Raw genomic sequence first — 16,304 nt, forward strand, 5'->3', positions numbered from 1 at the left:
TTTATCTATCATGTTCCAAATAAGAAACTTCCTCCTTTTTAAAAAGTCATAGTTGAAAGATTTATTTTTCCATTATTATTGTTGATTAGAGTTCCACATTATATAAAATCCCATTTGTAGACAAAGTGCCCATTAATGAGGAAGTCTGAATACTGTAGTCAATATTTTGCTTCTTAGTTTGTATTTAGCAGTGAATTTTAGATATTTGTAAGTTAGAGTGCCATTATTAATAATTAAGATAATACAAATGTATAAATTTTGTATTGTTCTCTGTGCTGACAAGCTAGTTAATGACAATGTACTGTCTATAAACTTTTAAGCTAATAAAGGCAGTTTCTACAGGGGTACAGAATACAATGTAATATTTGAAAATGTTATTAAATCACAAATACTAGTTTATTTTCTTTTTTTATTCCAGAATCTGTCATTGTTTTTATTTCTTTTTCTAAGATGTTGAATATGCTTGCCAAAATAATAATGCGGCTCAGAGTTTGGGTCTTGCATGAATTCAGGTACACTTTAGTAAACTTGAGATATCATATCCAAGGTAATATTTAAGAAGCTGAAATGTTGATGCTTATGTTTTTTTTTAAATGTGGGTTTGAGGTAAACATATCTGCTCAAATCAACAAAAAGAACTGCCACATGCAAGTACGATGGGCATGTAGCTGCATAGAATTTGAATGCCATCCCCAGCTAGAGTGCAGATTGGATTAATCCCCTTTCTGTCAAGCTTGGTGCCCACACTGCAATAAATGCCTGGGAATAATTTTATGCACCCAATTTATATTTGTCAATTTCTGCAGTTCCTGTGAATTTAGACTTGAATTCTCTTTCCAATTTCTTTTAAACAGACTCCATTTTCTGATCAAATTTACTGAGTAAAATGACATTGTCTGCTACACAGCCCCGCCCCGCCTTAACTGATTGGCTGAGACCGCGTTGCCAATAGATGCCCTGAAATTGTTAAACAGCATTCTAACTTCATTTAGTGGAGCCTAGGACCCAGGGAGAGCCTGGTTGGTCCACTGTTGGTTGATAATGCAGACAGATCAAGCGATCAGGATTTGGTGCTCAAACTGATGCAATCAAACAGATTACATGTTTGCAATCCACCACACGGCGTGCATTCTTTGATGTGTATTTGCTGATTTACTGCTGGGATTTATTTTAGTCTTTATTTTCCTTTCTTCAGATGGAGAGCTACAGGATAAGTCGCCTTCTTGAGCTCGACAGAATGAAACCTTGAGTCTTGTGCTGTAGTGTGTATTTTTTTTTCTTAACGTGCTTTCGGAAACTATGCAGATCTGGATAAGGAGAGCTCTGAATTAAACATGATGAAGACTGAAGCATCCTCGGCAGCCAGCTTGCGGAGTCCCTCTCCCCATCGCAATGCCTACGAGGCGGAGATCCAGGCTCTGCAAAACCCCAGTCAGACGAGTAACGGGGAAGAAAAGCCGGACGAGGATGCCGAGGGCAAGAAGCAGAGCCGGGGCAAGAAATACGGCTCTAACGTGCACAGGATTAAGAACATGTTCCTGCAGAAGATGGGTACCACCCCTAACGAGGCGACTGGCATCCCAGCCAAAGGCAAGGAGCGGTCTGTGCGCCTGTCTCTGCCCAGAGCCAGCAGCCTCAATGAAAACGTGGACCACAGTGCCCTGTTGAAACTTGGCACCAGTGTCTCAGAGAGAGTGAGCCGTTTTGACACCAAGAGCGAGAGACCTTTCTCCAAGCTTCAGGAGACCAGAAAGATGTTTGAGAAGAACATCCAAGAGAAGAACCTTTCCAACAGAATCTTGCTGAAGAAGGAGAGGGCTGGTCTCAAGGACAGCAAACTGGATGTGGTGGTTCGATTCAATGGAAGTACCGAGTCCCTAGACAGCTTGGAGACTGAAGCTATCTCGCCCACAGTGAGCCAGCTCAGTGCAGTTTTTGAAAGTGGTGCACATCAGAAAAAGGCTGGTGTCCTGGACAAGGTGATCAGGCATGGCACCTCCTCACTCAACACAAAACCATTCCCGAAAAAGTCAAAAGTGGTTCTTAAAAGCCAACAGGATACACTTAAAACAGACAGTGGGACTAACAGCGATGGTGACTTCTCCCTTGATCTTGCAGGCCCTAGCCAACTCAGAAAAGAAAGTGAGGACCTACAGACGGATAAGTTATTGATTGGATCTCCATCCAGCAGTAATCTAGCCAAGAAGCTGGCATCACTGGTGAAACAAGGGGACAGTCTGAAAGAAACAAGGCCTATGGCGTCCACACAAATGTCACAAAAAAATGAAGAGGTGAGGAAAATTAGACTAATGGATGTGAAAGACACTGCAGAGTTGGAGAAGGAATTTAAATCTACAGACGATGGAAACGATTCAGAACTTGAAAGTGGCAGAGGCTTACAGCCAGCAGGAGCTGTTCCAGAGACTTGTGAGCCTCAGATGGTTGACACCACAGCACCAGGCCTGGATGTTAATTCAGAAAATAGAGATCTTCCTAAGGAATGCTTGGATAATTTGCAGCCTCCATCACTGGAATCTGCAGAGGGGATTACACATCAGGCGGAGGAGTCTTTGTCATCGAAAGCTGGTTCCTTTGAAGATGGAGAACAAGCTAAAAATGACATTGATCGAGATGACCATTGCAAAAAAGGTGAAGACTTCTCTGAGGCAGATATGGTGGATATTAGCGCCTTCAGTGGGGTAGGTGATGAATCAGAAGGAAGTTGTCTGGATGACGATGAGGATGATGCATTTGAACCTGAAAGTGGCTACTCAGAAATCACTGGGCTATCTGACGAAGAGGAGCCTGTTCCACACAGGAAGATTCGCTTCAGTACAGCATCAATTAAAGTAAGTACAATAAATGAAAATTTAGCCAGAGGTTGTAAATATAATCATGTCATGAAATAGCATAAATGAAGGAGATTTACAAATTTACAACTGCTATAGTTATTATCATTAATGTATCCCTAAGTATTAAGTGGAAAATAAGAGAATGAAGAGAAATATCTTTAGATGCTCTGCAACTAGTATACTATTTTCTCTGGTATTGATAATTATTTAAGAATTAAAAAGCTTAATAAATGATATGTGGATTTAGTCATATCTATTGGAAAACAATTTTTCTCATGTTGCTTACTTTATGAACAACTTGTATTCTAATAATATGAACTTTACAGAATTCACTTTTAATTATTTTTATTATCCAACTAACTGTTCGGCTGAGATTTTGAATGATCCTGCAGCCTGAATCTATTGCACAGTAGGAGAATGACATTTTACCAGTAAGTCTAACATGCTGTTAACTCTAGGTATCCTGTCACCATGGAAATTAGTTACCTGCTTTCATTGGTGTTTCTGTAGGTGGGTGGGATCAGTTTAGCTGTTTATACAAATTGGAACTGGTATTATTTATACCTATCTGATTAGTAAATCAGTACTGCGTTTTGAAGAAGGCAAGTGAAATATTGAGGTAAAATATTTTTCATCCAAAGAGTAATCTATATCTATATATGCATGTACTCTTTGTTTCATGAGTATATTATTACTCCATGATGTTTATGTATTGCTGATTAAGATGATCTGTAGGGATGCTGTTATCTGTTAGGTATTTAATGGTGAATGAAGCCTGGAGTTACGTTTTCTTTCATTATATGTTAGTTAGAAATAAACATCTTCCAGAGTTGCAGAATTTTATAAAAATTGTGCTTTTTATTTTGTACATATCACCGGTTTAGCAGGGCATTTTTGTGTACAAACCATTTTCTGACTTGTATAGTACTGAGAACATTGCACATTGAACCTATGAAGTTTGTCAGTTTCACTATTCTTATCACTCTGAACTGGTCACCACAGAAGTTCCTACATATAACAGGAAGGGGCATAATAAGACTTCCTGTGTAACAGTTTCTAGTGTAGTAGGAAATGGACTTAAATTTAAAGACATTTTCCACTGGTAGCTTTTAACCAGGACATTTACTGAACAAAGAAAGTGGTAACTTTCAGATATTGTTTAATTAGTTAGAATACTAATTTTAAAATTCATAGAAAGTGATCTGTCTCCTGTAGCTGTACTCTTACTTAGATGACCTAAGAGTAGATATGATTTGGGAAAAAAAGCTCAAGTTATCCAGGCTTATCCACTTTGGGAGAAAAATGGGCAGTGTCGTTCCCATTCTCATCACAACGTCCATTTATTCTTAAATAATCCCAGACTTTGTCTCTTCCATCTTAACTGGAGTTTGCCCACAGTATCACTCCTTGTATTGTCTAATTGTGCAACATGATCCCAAACCTTTATAAAGTAATGTTTTGTCTGTAATGCTTTCAGTGAAACCAGTAAATAGGCAATGAATTGTGTATTCCTTTGTCACAAAGTGTAAATATAATTTTTAATAATACTTAAGTTTATACAGTAAACTGTACCCTGAGGAGTGAAATTCTTTTGAAGTGCAGTCATTTATGTGTATAGACAGGCTGTGGTGAACTTGTGAATAAATCCTTTTTCATTTTTTGTAAATTCATTGTAAACTACGTTAATAATTTTATAGCACAAAAATAATTGCAAGCTATTTCTGCTATCTGCAGGCAGTTGGTTGCAAGATTTTCTTAAATCTTTAATATTTTGATTAATATTTATGTTGATGTGTGTGTTTTGCTTTGAAAAGGTAATTAGCATAATACCACAAGACCTGTTAGAAAAAGTAAAATTCATTGAATTAAAGAGACCAGTAGTAGCAGGAGTGTACACGTTGTTAAGCATTGTGCATTTCAGATGGAGATGTACAGTGCCATACACATCATCCTGTATGTTGTTATGATTGGCCTGCATTTAGGTATCCAATGTATAAATTTGAAGTCTGCAGATGAGTCACTGTAGTACGTAGGATTACAGATTGGTTTAGCATGAGATGAGGACATTTGGCTTTCTAATTCATACTATCTCTTTTTCCTTGGTGTGTAATCTCGATGAAGTTCAGGGCGCAGCAGAAGGATGTAATAAAATTTCCTCTCATTCTAATTGTAAAGTGCTGAGAGAAACTAGGAAATCCATCTGACTCATCTCCCCTAGTAACAGTCTTAAGGAGAGGTGAAATAGATGGAAATTGAAAAATTATGAAGACCCCTTTATTATCTGTCAAATGTGGGAAGACCATAAGATGTTGGATGATCAGTCTCTTTCCTCATTTGCTTGTTGTGTATCCCCATTTTAGCTCATCAGCTGCTGATCAGGTGACCTGGGTGAGAGGATAACTTGGGTCCCACTAAGTTGACCATTAGCTTTCGTCCTCCACAGGATGGTGCTCCATTGTCCCATGTACTTGTTCCCCCACCCCTCCCCCATCAATCTCTGGAAGTTGTGCCTGCTTGTGGCATGCTTGCTACATATGTTATGTCTTTTTTTTTGTAGCAGTGTGATTACTGGTGAGTGTTTGAATAGTCTGTCTGCTATTTCATTTCTCCTGGATTGGCCACAAATCTCTAGCTGTTGACAATAGAAATCAATGTAACATCCCTTACATTTCTGCCGTATGATGTAGGAGATTACTCAGCTCACTGAGTCTATGATGGAGCTCAGACCAATCCTGCCAATCCCATGCCACACTCATTTCCTTCTAACCTATTTATCCTCAAATGCTCATCAACTCCACCTTGGCTCTCCAACAACTCAGCTGCACAGTGGCCAATCAACCTACTAAGAAGAATGGTATGTGAGGAAACTAGAAAACCAAAGGGAACCCTAAACAATCCATCTGCAATCTCCATGCAACCAACACTGCAAGTCAGGATTGAATCTGTGTCACTCGAGTTCTGAGGTAGGAATACCAAAGGGGTTGTAGGAGCAGGGGATGTGTGGACAAATGTCTTTGAAGGTGAGAGGTCAGGTTAAGAAAGCTTTAAAAACATTGAGTAATTGAGATTAAGCTCTTTTAGTGAAAGAACAGACCTCAAGGTTGTATTTGACCAAGGGTATCAAAGAGTCTTGGAAATGCTGAAGTCAATGGGCGTTAAGGTTAAAGAGTTCCAGTGAACAGAGTCATACTCTGACAAAGGAAGATGTTTGTGATAGTTGGATATCAATTATTCCAGCTCCTGGATATCACAATAGGAATTCCTCTGAATCAACCAAACTCAGCCCCATTATTACTGACCTTCCGTCAATCATAAAGTCGGAAATGATGAGGTTCACCATTTCAAATGGTGAGGTGTGCACCACACTTGCAACTCTTCAGAAAATAAAGCAGACCATTCCTGTGTGCAGGTTTACCTTGACCATATTCAGGTATGGCACTGAAGAAGTGCCAGCCAATGACAACACCCTACAAGATAAGAGTCTGAACATCTATTCTCAACATTCAGTGACACTGCCATTGCCATTTCCCCCATTGTCAACATTTTGTGGGCCACCATTGACAAGAAATTTAGCTGGATCACTCATATAAATGCCATGGCTCAAATCAGAAGCTGGGTATTTTGCAGCTAGTGACTTGTCTTTTGATACTCCAAAGACTTCACTCTGTACAAGATTGGTTCACTGAGATTTAGTGCATCCACTGTGTATCATCTGCAAAACGCACTACGGTCAATCTCCTGGGCTATTCCAACAGCATCTCCCAAGAAAGACAAGGATAGCAGATGCATGAGAACATCACTACCCCCAAGTTCCTCTGCAATTCATATACCATCCTTACATGGCAATACATTGCTAGTCCTTCAACATGGTTTTGAGTAAATCCCAGAAGCATCAGGAGGACTGCAGCAGTTCAACAAAGTGACTCACCACCACCTTCTCAAAGGCAACTTGTGATGGGTAATGAATGCAGGCGTTTCTACCCATACCACATCCTGAAAAATAAATACATTCAAAAACAAGATTAAGGCAGTGAAGTTGAACTTTTACTAACACACTGGATAGGCCTCAGTTGTGTATAAACGTATACTGTTTGAAGCATTCATGGAAATGGTTGAAGGGAAAAATAACATATGATGTTATGGGGAAAGAACAGAAAATAGAATTTATTGAATAGCTCCAGCCTTGGCTAGCTGAAAATCTGTTTTTGTATATGATGTTTTTGTTGAACAAATAATTGGTAGCACACAAGCACTTTGTACTAAGTTGACACTGATTTACATACTTGCTTTGATGACATTTAAATGCAGCTTTTCGAATTAAAATCTAACCTGTAATTTTCTACCAGTCTCCCAACTAAACTTCATCTGTCATTTGAATGTGGTAATCTAACCTGGTGATTGTTGCACTTGCTCATTAGGCTAGTAATATTGGTACTTGATTGGTGAGGTTACTTATGCTCAGTAATTAGTTCTTTTCTGCTTTATTTAGAACTTAAAAAAACTGCCCCAACAAACTTTGTATTTAAAACATCAAGGCTATTTCCCCCAGAATAGCCTGATAATTAAAGATGTGCTCTGTTCATAAAGCGACTTTGCATGTCTTAACTAGTGATTTTTTTTACAGTATACCCATGATGAATGCACAAAAATATTCTGTGATTTTTCAAGAATATAATGAAAAATCTCATTAGAGCACAAGTAATGCAGGAATACATCACAAGCATGTTGTTGAACAAAATTGACATAAATAATTGAAGGAAACTGTTAGAAAGGAATTAAAAAGCACATCAGTGAAGTAGGATAAAGACGAGGAGAGATGCAGTGTGCTTGAAGAAAGATTTCCAATCTTTGGGGCCAGGACGTTTGAAGATACAGACCCTAAGGTCGGGAAAAAGGAACAAGAGATGTGTTAGTAACTTGAGTAGCAGACACATTGATTGGATGACACCATAGAGAGTGAGGTGATGAATGGACTTGTGGCATTGGCAGATTGCGAGCTAATGTCGGTAATAACCAAAGGGACAAAAACTGAGCAATACCTGGTGTGAGCTGCAGCAGAGTGGTAGATAAGTTTATGAAGGATGGAACGGTGAGAGACTAGCTAGAGAGCACTGGAGTCACCAATTTGAGATGGAACAAAAGCACAGTAGAGGGAGGTGCAAAGATCATTATTACAATGGAAGAAATAGGATGTTTTTTGGTGGAATTGATATAAGAACAGAAGCACAACTTTGGTGCAGATGGATATCAAGGAAGAAGATGGTCTGTTTTCCTTTGTGGTCAGGGTTGGGGCAAATTGGGGGGGACGGTTTTAGAACTAATGCCTTAGGTCTTTGGGCCTAAGATGATGACTTCAGTCTTGCAAAAGTAACATAACCACATGAGGGTAGAATATTGTCAGTGTCTAATTCGAACTGCTGATATAGAGCAGGAGTGTACTGAAGGGATAAATATTTGTCTGCTGTTGCACCTGGAAAATTTCCCAGCAATGATCTACCAACTGAATTGTCTGCAAGAGATCTCTGTTCTAAATTAATTTTTAAGCTTCAGTTACCTTAAAGAAACCACTGTGCTCAAGTGGGCAATTTGGTTGTTTGAGTGTGCAGAAGGTTAACGGAGAAAACTCATGGTAGTGTCAGTAAGTAAATCTGTCGATCATGCAGCGTTAGACTGTGAGTTAATGGCTTACATGTCAAATCTCTAGGCTTATCCTGTGAGAGCACAATTTCCAACAAGACATCAGGATATCCTATTACAGGTTAATAGCAATTTACATAATTTACAAATTCCATAAGAACTTATTATTCTCCATATTTTGATCATGTTTCCATTGAATGTTGGTGTCACTGACAACTTCATGAAACAATGATAAGGAAAAGAGATGGGGATCTTGATGAACTAGGCAGGTTTGCACAAGATGTATGCATACTGGGATCTGACCTCATCTTTGGACATTAATCTAAGCTTTTGGATATGAGCTAAATAACTTAGTCAGTACCATGAAGAAGAACTGAAGGTTATTCCTCACCCAACATCACTAAAAGAAGAATATCTGGTCATTATTTCACTTCTGGTATTGGGGCTATCCCTCATCGAATTTTTGGTGTTTCCCAATGTCAAAGTTTCAGCAACACTCCAAATATGCCTAATTGTTAACAAACACTTTAGTATATAGAAATGCTGAATGACTTTATATCATTGCAAATATTTTTGTCCTTTCCATAAATTTTAGATTGATATGCCACTTGTTACAATTGATGTGGAAGCAATACAAATGTGACACATGCATTGATTAATGAGACATATGAACATTGAATTATTTAAGCATTCACAGAGAAATGGAAAGAGTTCAAAATTCAGATAGGTTACTGAGTATGAGCTGAGGAATAATTGTTGATGTTTGTGGGCATGTGCTTGGTAAAGTTGTATAAGTCTTGTCTATCTCATTGGATATCTTACTCAGTTTAAAATAAATTGGCTCATGCACATGAAGTGGCTAACAGAGTGGTTCACTACAGCTTGAGAAATCTGTGGAAGATGGATTATTAATTTTAGAATAATTTGCCCAATTTGTGGTAAGTAATGAGTAAAGAGACAATTTACAGAAGTTCTACTTGGAATATTGTGCCTCCAGGTTGTGGGTGACAACATATTCTCTACTTTTACAAATGTTGGAAGAGACCAGCTGGGCTCTTCTCTCCCAGTGAAGCTCCAGTTTTCTGTTGCCAAGCCAAAAGATGTTATTCCTCGGATTATGCTTTGCTGATTTAGAGAATCTTCATGTGTGAATTTTATTCTTGGCTATAAAATTAGTGTTATTGGTTTGGGAAGAAATTATAAATTAACAACTGTGCTTCAGTGTATTAACTTATGAAAGATTTTTTTTTTGATTGCAACATTGAAATATAAGTAAGCAATTCAGCTGCAGTTGGTAGTAACTATTTAGGGAAGAAGAGTACAGTCCAAAATAGGTTATTTCTTAATATATTAAAAATGTTCTGTAATCAAATAAAGCAAAGAGGACATTGTTCTTTCTGATGTGACCACAGAAATAGATTGAAGATCCTGCTGGAATTATTGGCCTGTATGTCTTGTACTGGGCATGGAAAACAATAAAAGTCAATATCGAAGAAGCAGAAACTGTGCAGTCAAAATGAATCACTGAATATTAACATGAGTTTTGTAATAACTGAGTCAGCAGCAGAACTCTGAGCTGAGTCGATTTAGCAAGATAGTGACAGCTGAGGTATTCCACATTGCTCTTCTGTCTTAAGTCCAATTGCAGGTCTGTATGAATTGTAGCTACTTAAGTGGTGTTCAGTAAATTCAAGTTTAGACATTATTTGGCAAAGATTTTATCTTAGTTACTAGTTGATTATATGCACTTTAAAGCGATATGGCTGTCTCTAGTTCAACGTATTTCACTGCTGTGTTGCATTGATGACTTTTAGGGTTTGGCTGTATTTTTAGTGGAATAATTGAAATGAATGATAATTCCAGTCATCTGCCATTGGAAATATATGTGTGTGTTAACAGAATAGCTTGGAAATAGAATAAATTTATTTTGTCACATGTACCAAGACACAGTGAAAGGCTTTTTTTGCATACTGTCCATACAGTTCAGGTCATTGAAGTAGAACAATGTAAAACAGTAACAATGCAGAATAAAGCATAACAGCTACAGAGAAAGTGCAGTGCAGATAAACAATAAGATGTAAATATTACTTTATATATTTTTAAACATGACACACATGGTAAGGTGATGGAAAGTAATCATTTATCACTTAAAGATACCACAGACATTTTGCTGCAGTTCTTCCCTAGTACTCTTTGTGGAGTTTTTTTTTAAAGACCAGGAGTAGCATAATGCACAATGTAATAACTCACCAGTAAATCAGATCTCAAACAAGAGAAAATCTGCAGATGCTGGAAATCTGAGCAACACACACAAAACGCTGGAGGAACTCAGCAGGTCAGGTAGCATCTGTGGGGTGGGGGGGGGGGGGGAAGTATAGTTCACATTTCGGGCCAGAACCCTTCGAAGGTCCTGCTGATGCTACTTGCTGAGTTCCTCCAGCATTTTGTGTGTGTTGCTCAGTAAATCAAATCTCTGTGCATTTAGGGATGTAAACATTTTTGATCATGGTCTTGATGCTTTGCAAATCGGAATGTACCTGCCTTAAAGTAGTCTTCTGCTCGAAATGAAACCATGATGTTCACAGTTTGATGTCTACTTGAGCTAAAATGCAGGGCATCTTTATAGGGTAAAAACCCAGGGGAGTTGGGTTGGAGGGACAGAGCAATTATAGATCTTTAGGATGACTTGTGAAGTGGCAGCGAAAGGATAAATATGAGTTTGGTGCTTGATTCTGTAAGTGTTTTGGCTCAGTACATTTCAGGTGCCTTTCGAGCTCTAGTAGTGATTGAAGATACATCATCAGGTGAAATAAATCAAGATGGAGCTAGCAATACACAGTGACATTTTGCAGGCAGCTTACAAGACTTCTAAATATTTGCGGGTGTGTGTTTGGTTGGTTAGTTTGACAGTACACCTGCCTGTCTATGAGAAGCTGTATTTTGAGTTACCCACACCTCCTCGGTAGCAAGTGCTGAAAGTAGTTGGGGTGAGTGTGAAGCACTGGATTTTTCTGTAGAAACTCCTTGTTGGAGGAGTGAAGGGAGGTTATGAAACATTATTCTACATTGGCTATAGAGGTTGTTATACTTGCTGGGCATTGGTCCACAGCTGACTGATTATACTGCTTTCATTCACTAGCATGAGAGAGCTCAGCAAGTCAGAGCAGTTTGATTGGGAGGAGCTGCAACTCAGGTCTGGCTTCATCCTCACCTTGCGCGTTTAGGCAATAAAAAGAACAGAATGCCTAGTTTTGTAATTGTAATATAAAATCCCTTGATCAAAAAAAAGGAAAGGCAGACCTATAGCAGTTTTTTGAGAACTTCACGGCATATTTTCAATACTTAATTGTACCCACCATTGTAGGGCCCAAAGTGTCACAGCCTGAAATAAATACAGTACAACTAATGCTGGAAGGACCCAGGAGATCAGACAGTAATGGAGAAAAGAGAAATTGAGTTAATGTTTCAGGTCCAACAGCCTTTGAACTGATCTGCTAACTATGTTTCTCCTTTCTTAGAAGTCACAGGACCTGCTGTGTACTTGTGGCATTTTCTATTTTTATTTTAGATGTCCATTATCTGTATCATTTTGGCTTTCAAAATGTGCCAGCCACCTGGCTCTTTGTAGAAGCTTGCTCTCTGCAATGTGTTTATCATCAAGTAAACATTTTGTTTGGGGATGCTGATTGTGGAATGAATATTGTCAAAGACCGTGGGAAATAAGTCCTCTGATTTTTGAAACATGTACATCTACTTGGCTGAGCAGATGGCTGTCATTGGAAAGACAGGACCTCCAACAATGCAAGACTTGGTCAGCCGGTATTGAAGCATAAATCCCTGATTTTATTTGCCTAGAATGGACCAAATCCACAAATTTCCAATTCAGAAGTGAAAGAGCTACCCACTAAGCCATAGGTGACACTTGTTTACTTTGCCCCTCTGGTGAAGCAGCCTTGGTGTTTGTTGTATCTCCCAAAGTTTGTGCATTTTGCAGCCAGAATATATTGTGGTAGAAGAGTGACTGTAATTTCCTTTCCTTTAATAATTTGACCTAGGGAATTGCCCAGAGTCATCCGATAGACTAGTATTTTGAGGTAATACTAATTTACATGACATCTTAATTGAAGTTCAGTAGCAATGGTGAATGTTTCAGGCGACCTTGAATTTCGATTACACTTTGACATGTGATCTTCGCAAATTCATAAAATTGCTATTTTGGCACAGAAAGCATTTTTATGACACATTCTTTGTAGCTTGTGCTTATGTTAGTAAAATTTGAACAGTGGTGGCTATTTTGCAAATTATTCGAAGGTCACTCATCACATAAATTGAGTTCTGTGATCGGTTTGTAGTCTAGACTACTGAGCTCTACATGTTGCTCGCAATTCTAAACCACAGCTCCAATTATGTAATGATTTCAGAAGCCTTAAGTTCCTACTCTGCTATGTTATTTATGCTCCTCAATTAAAATGTTTGGAGTAATTTAGTTTTTAATACAAAGAAATGGCTTTAGTTCATTTTCATTTGAATTGTGTGCACTCTTATGACATCTATAATTAGAAATTATATTATTTCTATGATTAGAAAAATGAAGCATGATAATTAAATGTCATTTTTGTGATGATCTACATGTGATGTTTCCATCTTATTTTTGACTATTTTTAGTAGATTGCTCTAGGAATTGGTTGTGTGTAGCCCACGTGGTGGAATATGCTGTCTTATGTTTGATTTGATGTAGAATTCCAAACTTACAAAGGTTTCTGAAGCACTCCTTCAAATCTCTTAGGAGAATATTGGCAGAAGATCATAAGAAGCAGACATTTATGGGTTGGTAAGAACATAAAGTAGTATAGCACAGGAACAGGCCCTTCAGTACATGTTATATGTGCTGGCCAGGATGCCAAGTTAAAGAAATCCCATCTGTCTGCATGTGATGCCTACAGTGCCTTTTAAAAGTATTCAGCCCTCAGCCCTTTGTTCACATAAATCGATATAACAACCAGAGATTTTGACCAATTTAGTTGAGAACTTTTATTTGTGAATCACAGCTACTTTTTTTAACACTAGAGCCCAGAACACATACTTAACTGAGGATAAATGCAACTCTTGCCAGAAGTACCTATTTTTTTGAATTTCAGTGAATTTTAAAAAGCCCATTGTTATCATTATCCTTGTGATTAAAGCAATAATGTCATAAATAATAAACAATGATGATCAAGGATGAAATTTGGGGTACTTGGAAGCACATAGTAATATAGTCTAAGGTCAGTATGATTTTCTTAAGAGAAAATCGTGCCTGACAAATCTGTTGGAACTCCTTGAAGAAATAACAGACAGGATAGACAAAGGAGAGTCAGCGGATGTTATTTACTTGGATTTTCAAAAGGCCTTTGATAAGGTGCCACACATGAAATACTGTACAAGAGTCCATGGTATTGCAGGAAAGATAGTAAATTGGCTGACTGACAGGAGGTAGAGAATGGAAATACAGGGGGACATTTCTGGTTGGCTGCTTGTGACTGGTGGTGTTCTGCAGGGGTCGGTGTTGAGTCCGCTACTTTTCACGTTACATGTCAATGATCTGGATGATGGAATTGATGGCTTTGTGGCCACGTTTGCAGATGATGCAAAAGTAGGTGAAAGGGAGTCTGTAGAACGACTTGGACAGATTAAGAGAATGGGCAAAGAAAGAATGCTGTATCAGGAAGTGTATGGCCATGAACTTCATTAGAAGGAAGAAAGGCATAGACTATTTTACATATAGGGAGTGAATTCTGAAATCAGAGGTGCAAAGGGGCTTGGCAGTCCTAGCGCAGGATTCCCTAAAGGTTAAGTTGCAGGTTGAGTCAGCCTTCAATTCGAGTGGACTAAATATAAAAGTGAAGCTGTAACGTTGAGACTTCATAAGACATGGATTAGACTGCATGTGAAGTATTGTGAGTAGTTTTGGGCCCTGTATCTAAGAAAGGATCTTCTGGCATTGGAGAGGGTCCAGATTTGCTGCTGTCAGGAAGGATATACAGGAATCTCGGGTATCACACTACCAGGTTTTAGGAACAGATATTTCCCCTCAACCATCAGGTTCTTCAACCAGAGGGTATAACTTCACTCTCCACAACACTGAACTGATTCCACAACCTCTGGACTCATTTTCAAGGACTCTATAACTCATGTTCTCTTTACTTATTGCTTATTTATTTATTTATTTATTTATTTATTTATTACAATTTAGGTTTTTTTTTCTCTTGTTTTGTATTTTCACAGTTTGTTGTCTTTTGCACATTGGCTGTTTGTCCATCTTTGTATGTGGCTTTTCATTGATTCTATGTAGTTCTTTGTAGTTACTGTGAATGTTTGCAAGAAAATGAATCTTTTGAGAGGAAAATAAATCAGCCATGATTGAAAAGTGAAGCAGACTCAATGGGTCTTATGGTCTGATTTTCTTATTTCAAAATTCTTTGCACATAAAATATATTATGACAATTATGTATATTAAGTGGTATTAAGGTTGCACAACACCTACCATCACATGTGAACTTTTAGCTTGGGCATAATTTGGTAATAAACAAGGAGAGCTTCACTTGGTAAATTCTTTCTTGTATTCACCTTGTGCACTATGCATCTGGTAGCTTTGCTAATTAAACAACTAACTTTAGTCCTTGAGTAAATTATAGCTGTAAATAATAAAATATTGCCTGATTGTCAAGATAAAGATCAAACATAATCGAATGCCTGTCCTTTTGTTGGTGCACTGGGATATCCGACCCACTGCCAGTCAGGTTTGTGTTGCACAAAGGGAACAGTATGCTCCATTATTAGGTGGAACATGAAGTGTTATAAATAAATGGAGCTGTTAGTGCTGCATGTGTGCTCTCGGCAAGGCCTTTTTGCATAGGTAGGAACCAAAAGCTGTTCAGTATTTGTGTCTTGCACAATGCTTCATTCATACATATGAGAGAAAACTATTGCTCACTTTAAGAATAGTTCTCTCTTGTGTCTTGGTTTGATGGTTCCTTTGTTAGAATCCATCTGAGTCTTTGTGGCACTGAACGTTGTGAATCATTTGTGTGCATTTTAATAATTTCACTGTTAGAATATTTCCTTGTACTGAACTGTGTTTCCCTTTTGATCATCACATCTATAATTCTTCAGTTGAATAAACTTTGGGAAGGGCCTGTGCCCCGAAGTTGGCCCTTCTATTTGCACTGCTTGGGGACTTTGTGCTCCTGCATTATCTTCAAACGCCTGTTTAGAGTCAGAGCCAAAGCGTGGAATATTAGAGTGCCTTTTTCTTTTTACTAAGCACTTAATGACTATTATTATATCATTTGAGTTTCAGTGCAAAGCTGGGCACTAAGATCTACTGAGAGATAAAAGTTGAATATGTTTGCTTCTTGTTTTTATTTCATGTGGAATTATTTGCGTACCTGAAACCATTTGGAGAGGAATTTTTTTGGTAGCTTATTCCTACAATTTTGCCAAATCTTGTATTTGCTTACCGGTGTTTCAAGATTGGCAAACAAAACTTGCTGCAGTTACTTCGTTCAATCTGATAAGACTTCTGTGCTTGGTTTCAAGCTGAGGCAAAGTCCTTTCTGTCAAAGTATTAGCTACTACCGGTGTATGAAATAGTAGGTACTAGCACACTATGACCCCATTTGACTGATCTCTATTTACAGAATGAGTGTGAAGATTCTGGATTGTTTGCAGGACCTTGTCTGTACATTGATCAAAATCTGTCTGAGTAATGTATAATCCTTGTTATATGCATCTTCAGACAATGCAGATTCACAGTTATGCGAGGAACCTATTTCT

At 38.1% G+C, this 16,304-nt stretch overlaps 1 protein-coding gene across 3 annotated transcripts in view; it reads left to right on the top strand.

Annotated features, from left to right (window-relative positions):
* Positions 1-16,304, top strand: part of LOC132384937 (neurabin-2-like) — a 239,285-nt gene that overhangs the window by 5,441 nt on the left and 217,540 nt on the right. For all 3 annotated transcript variants that reach the window (XM_059956594.1, XM_059956592.1, XM_059956593.1), the window contains exon 2: positions 1,196-2,849. In XM_059956594.1, the coding sequence (XP_059812577.1) occupies positions 1,335-2,849 (1,515 nt within the window). In that variant the 5' untranslated portion in view covers positions 1,196-1,334. The remainder of the gene's footprint in view (positions 1-1,195; positions 2,850-16,304) is intronic.

The sequence above is a fragment of the Hypanus sabinus genome, chromosome X1, assembly GCF_030144855.1.
Source record: "Hypanus sabinus isolate sHypSab1 chromosome X1, sHypSab1.hap1, whole genome shotgun sequence".
Classification (NCBI taxonomy): Eukaryota; Metazoa; Chordata; class Chondrichthyes; order Myliobatiformes; family Dasyatidae; genus Hypanus; species Hypanus sabinus.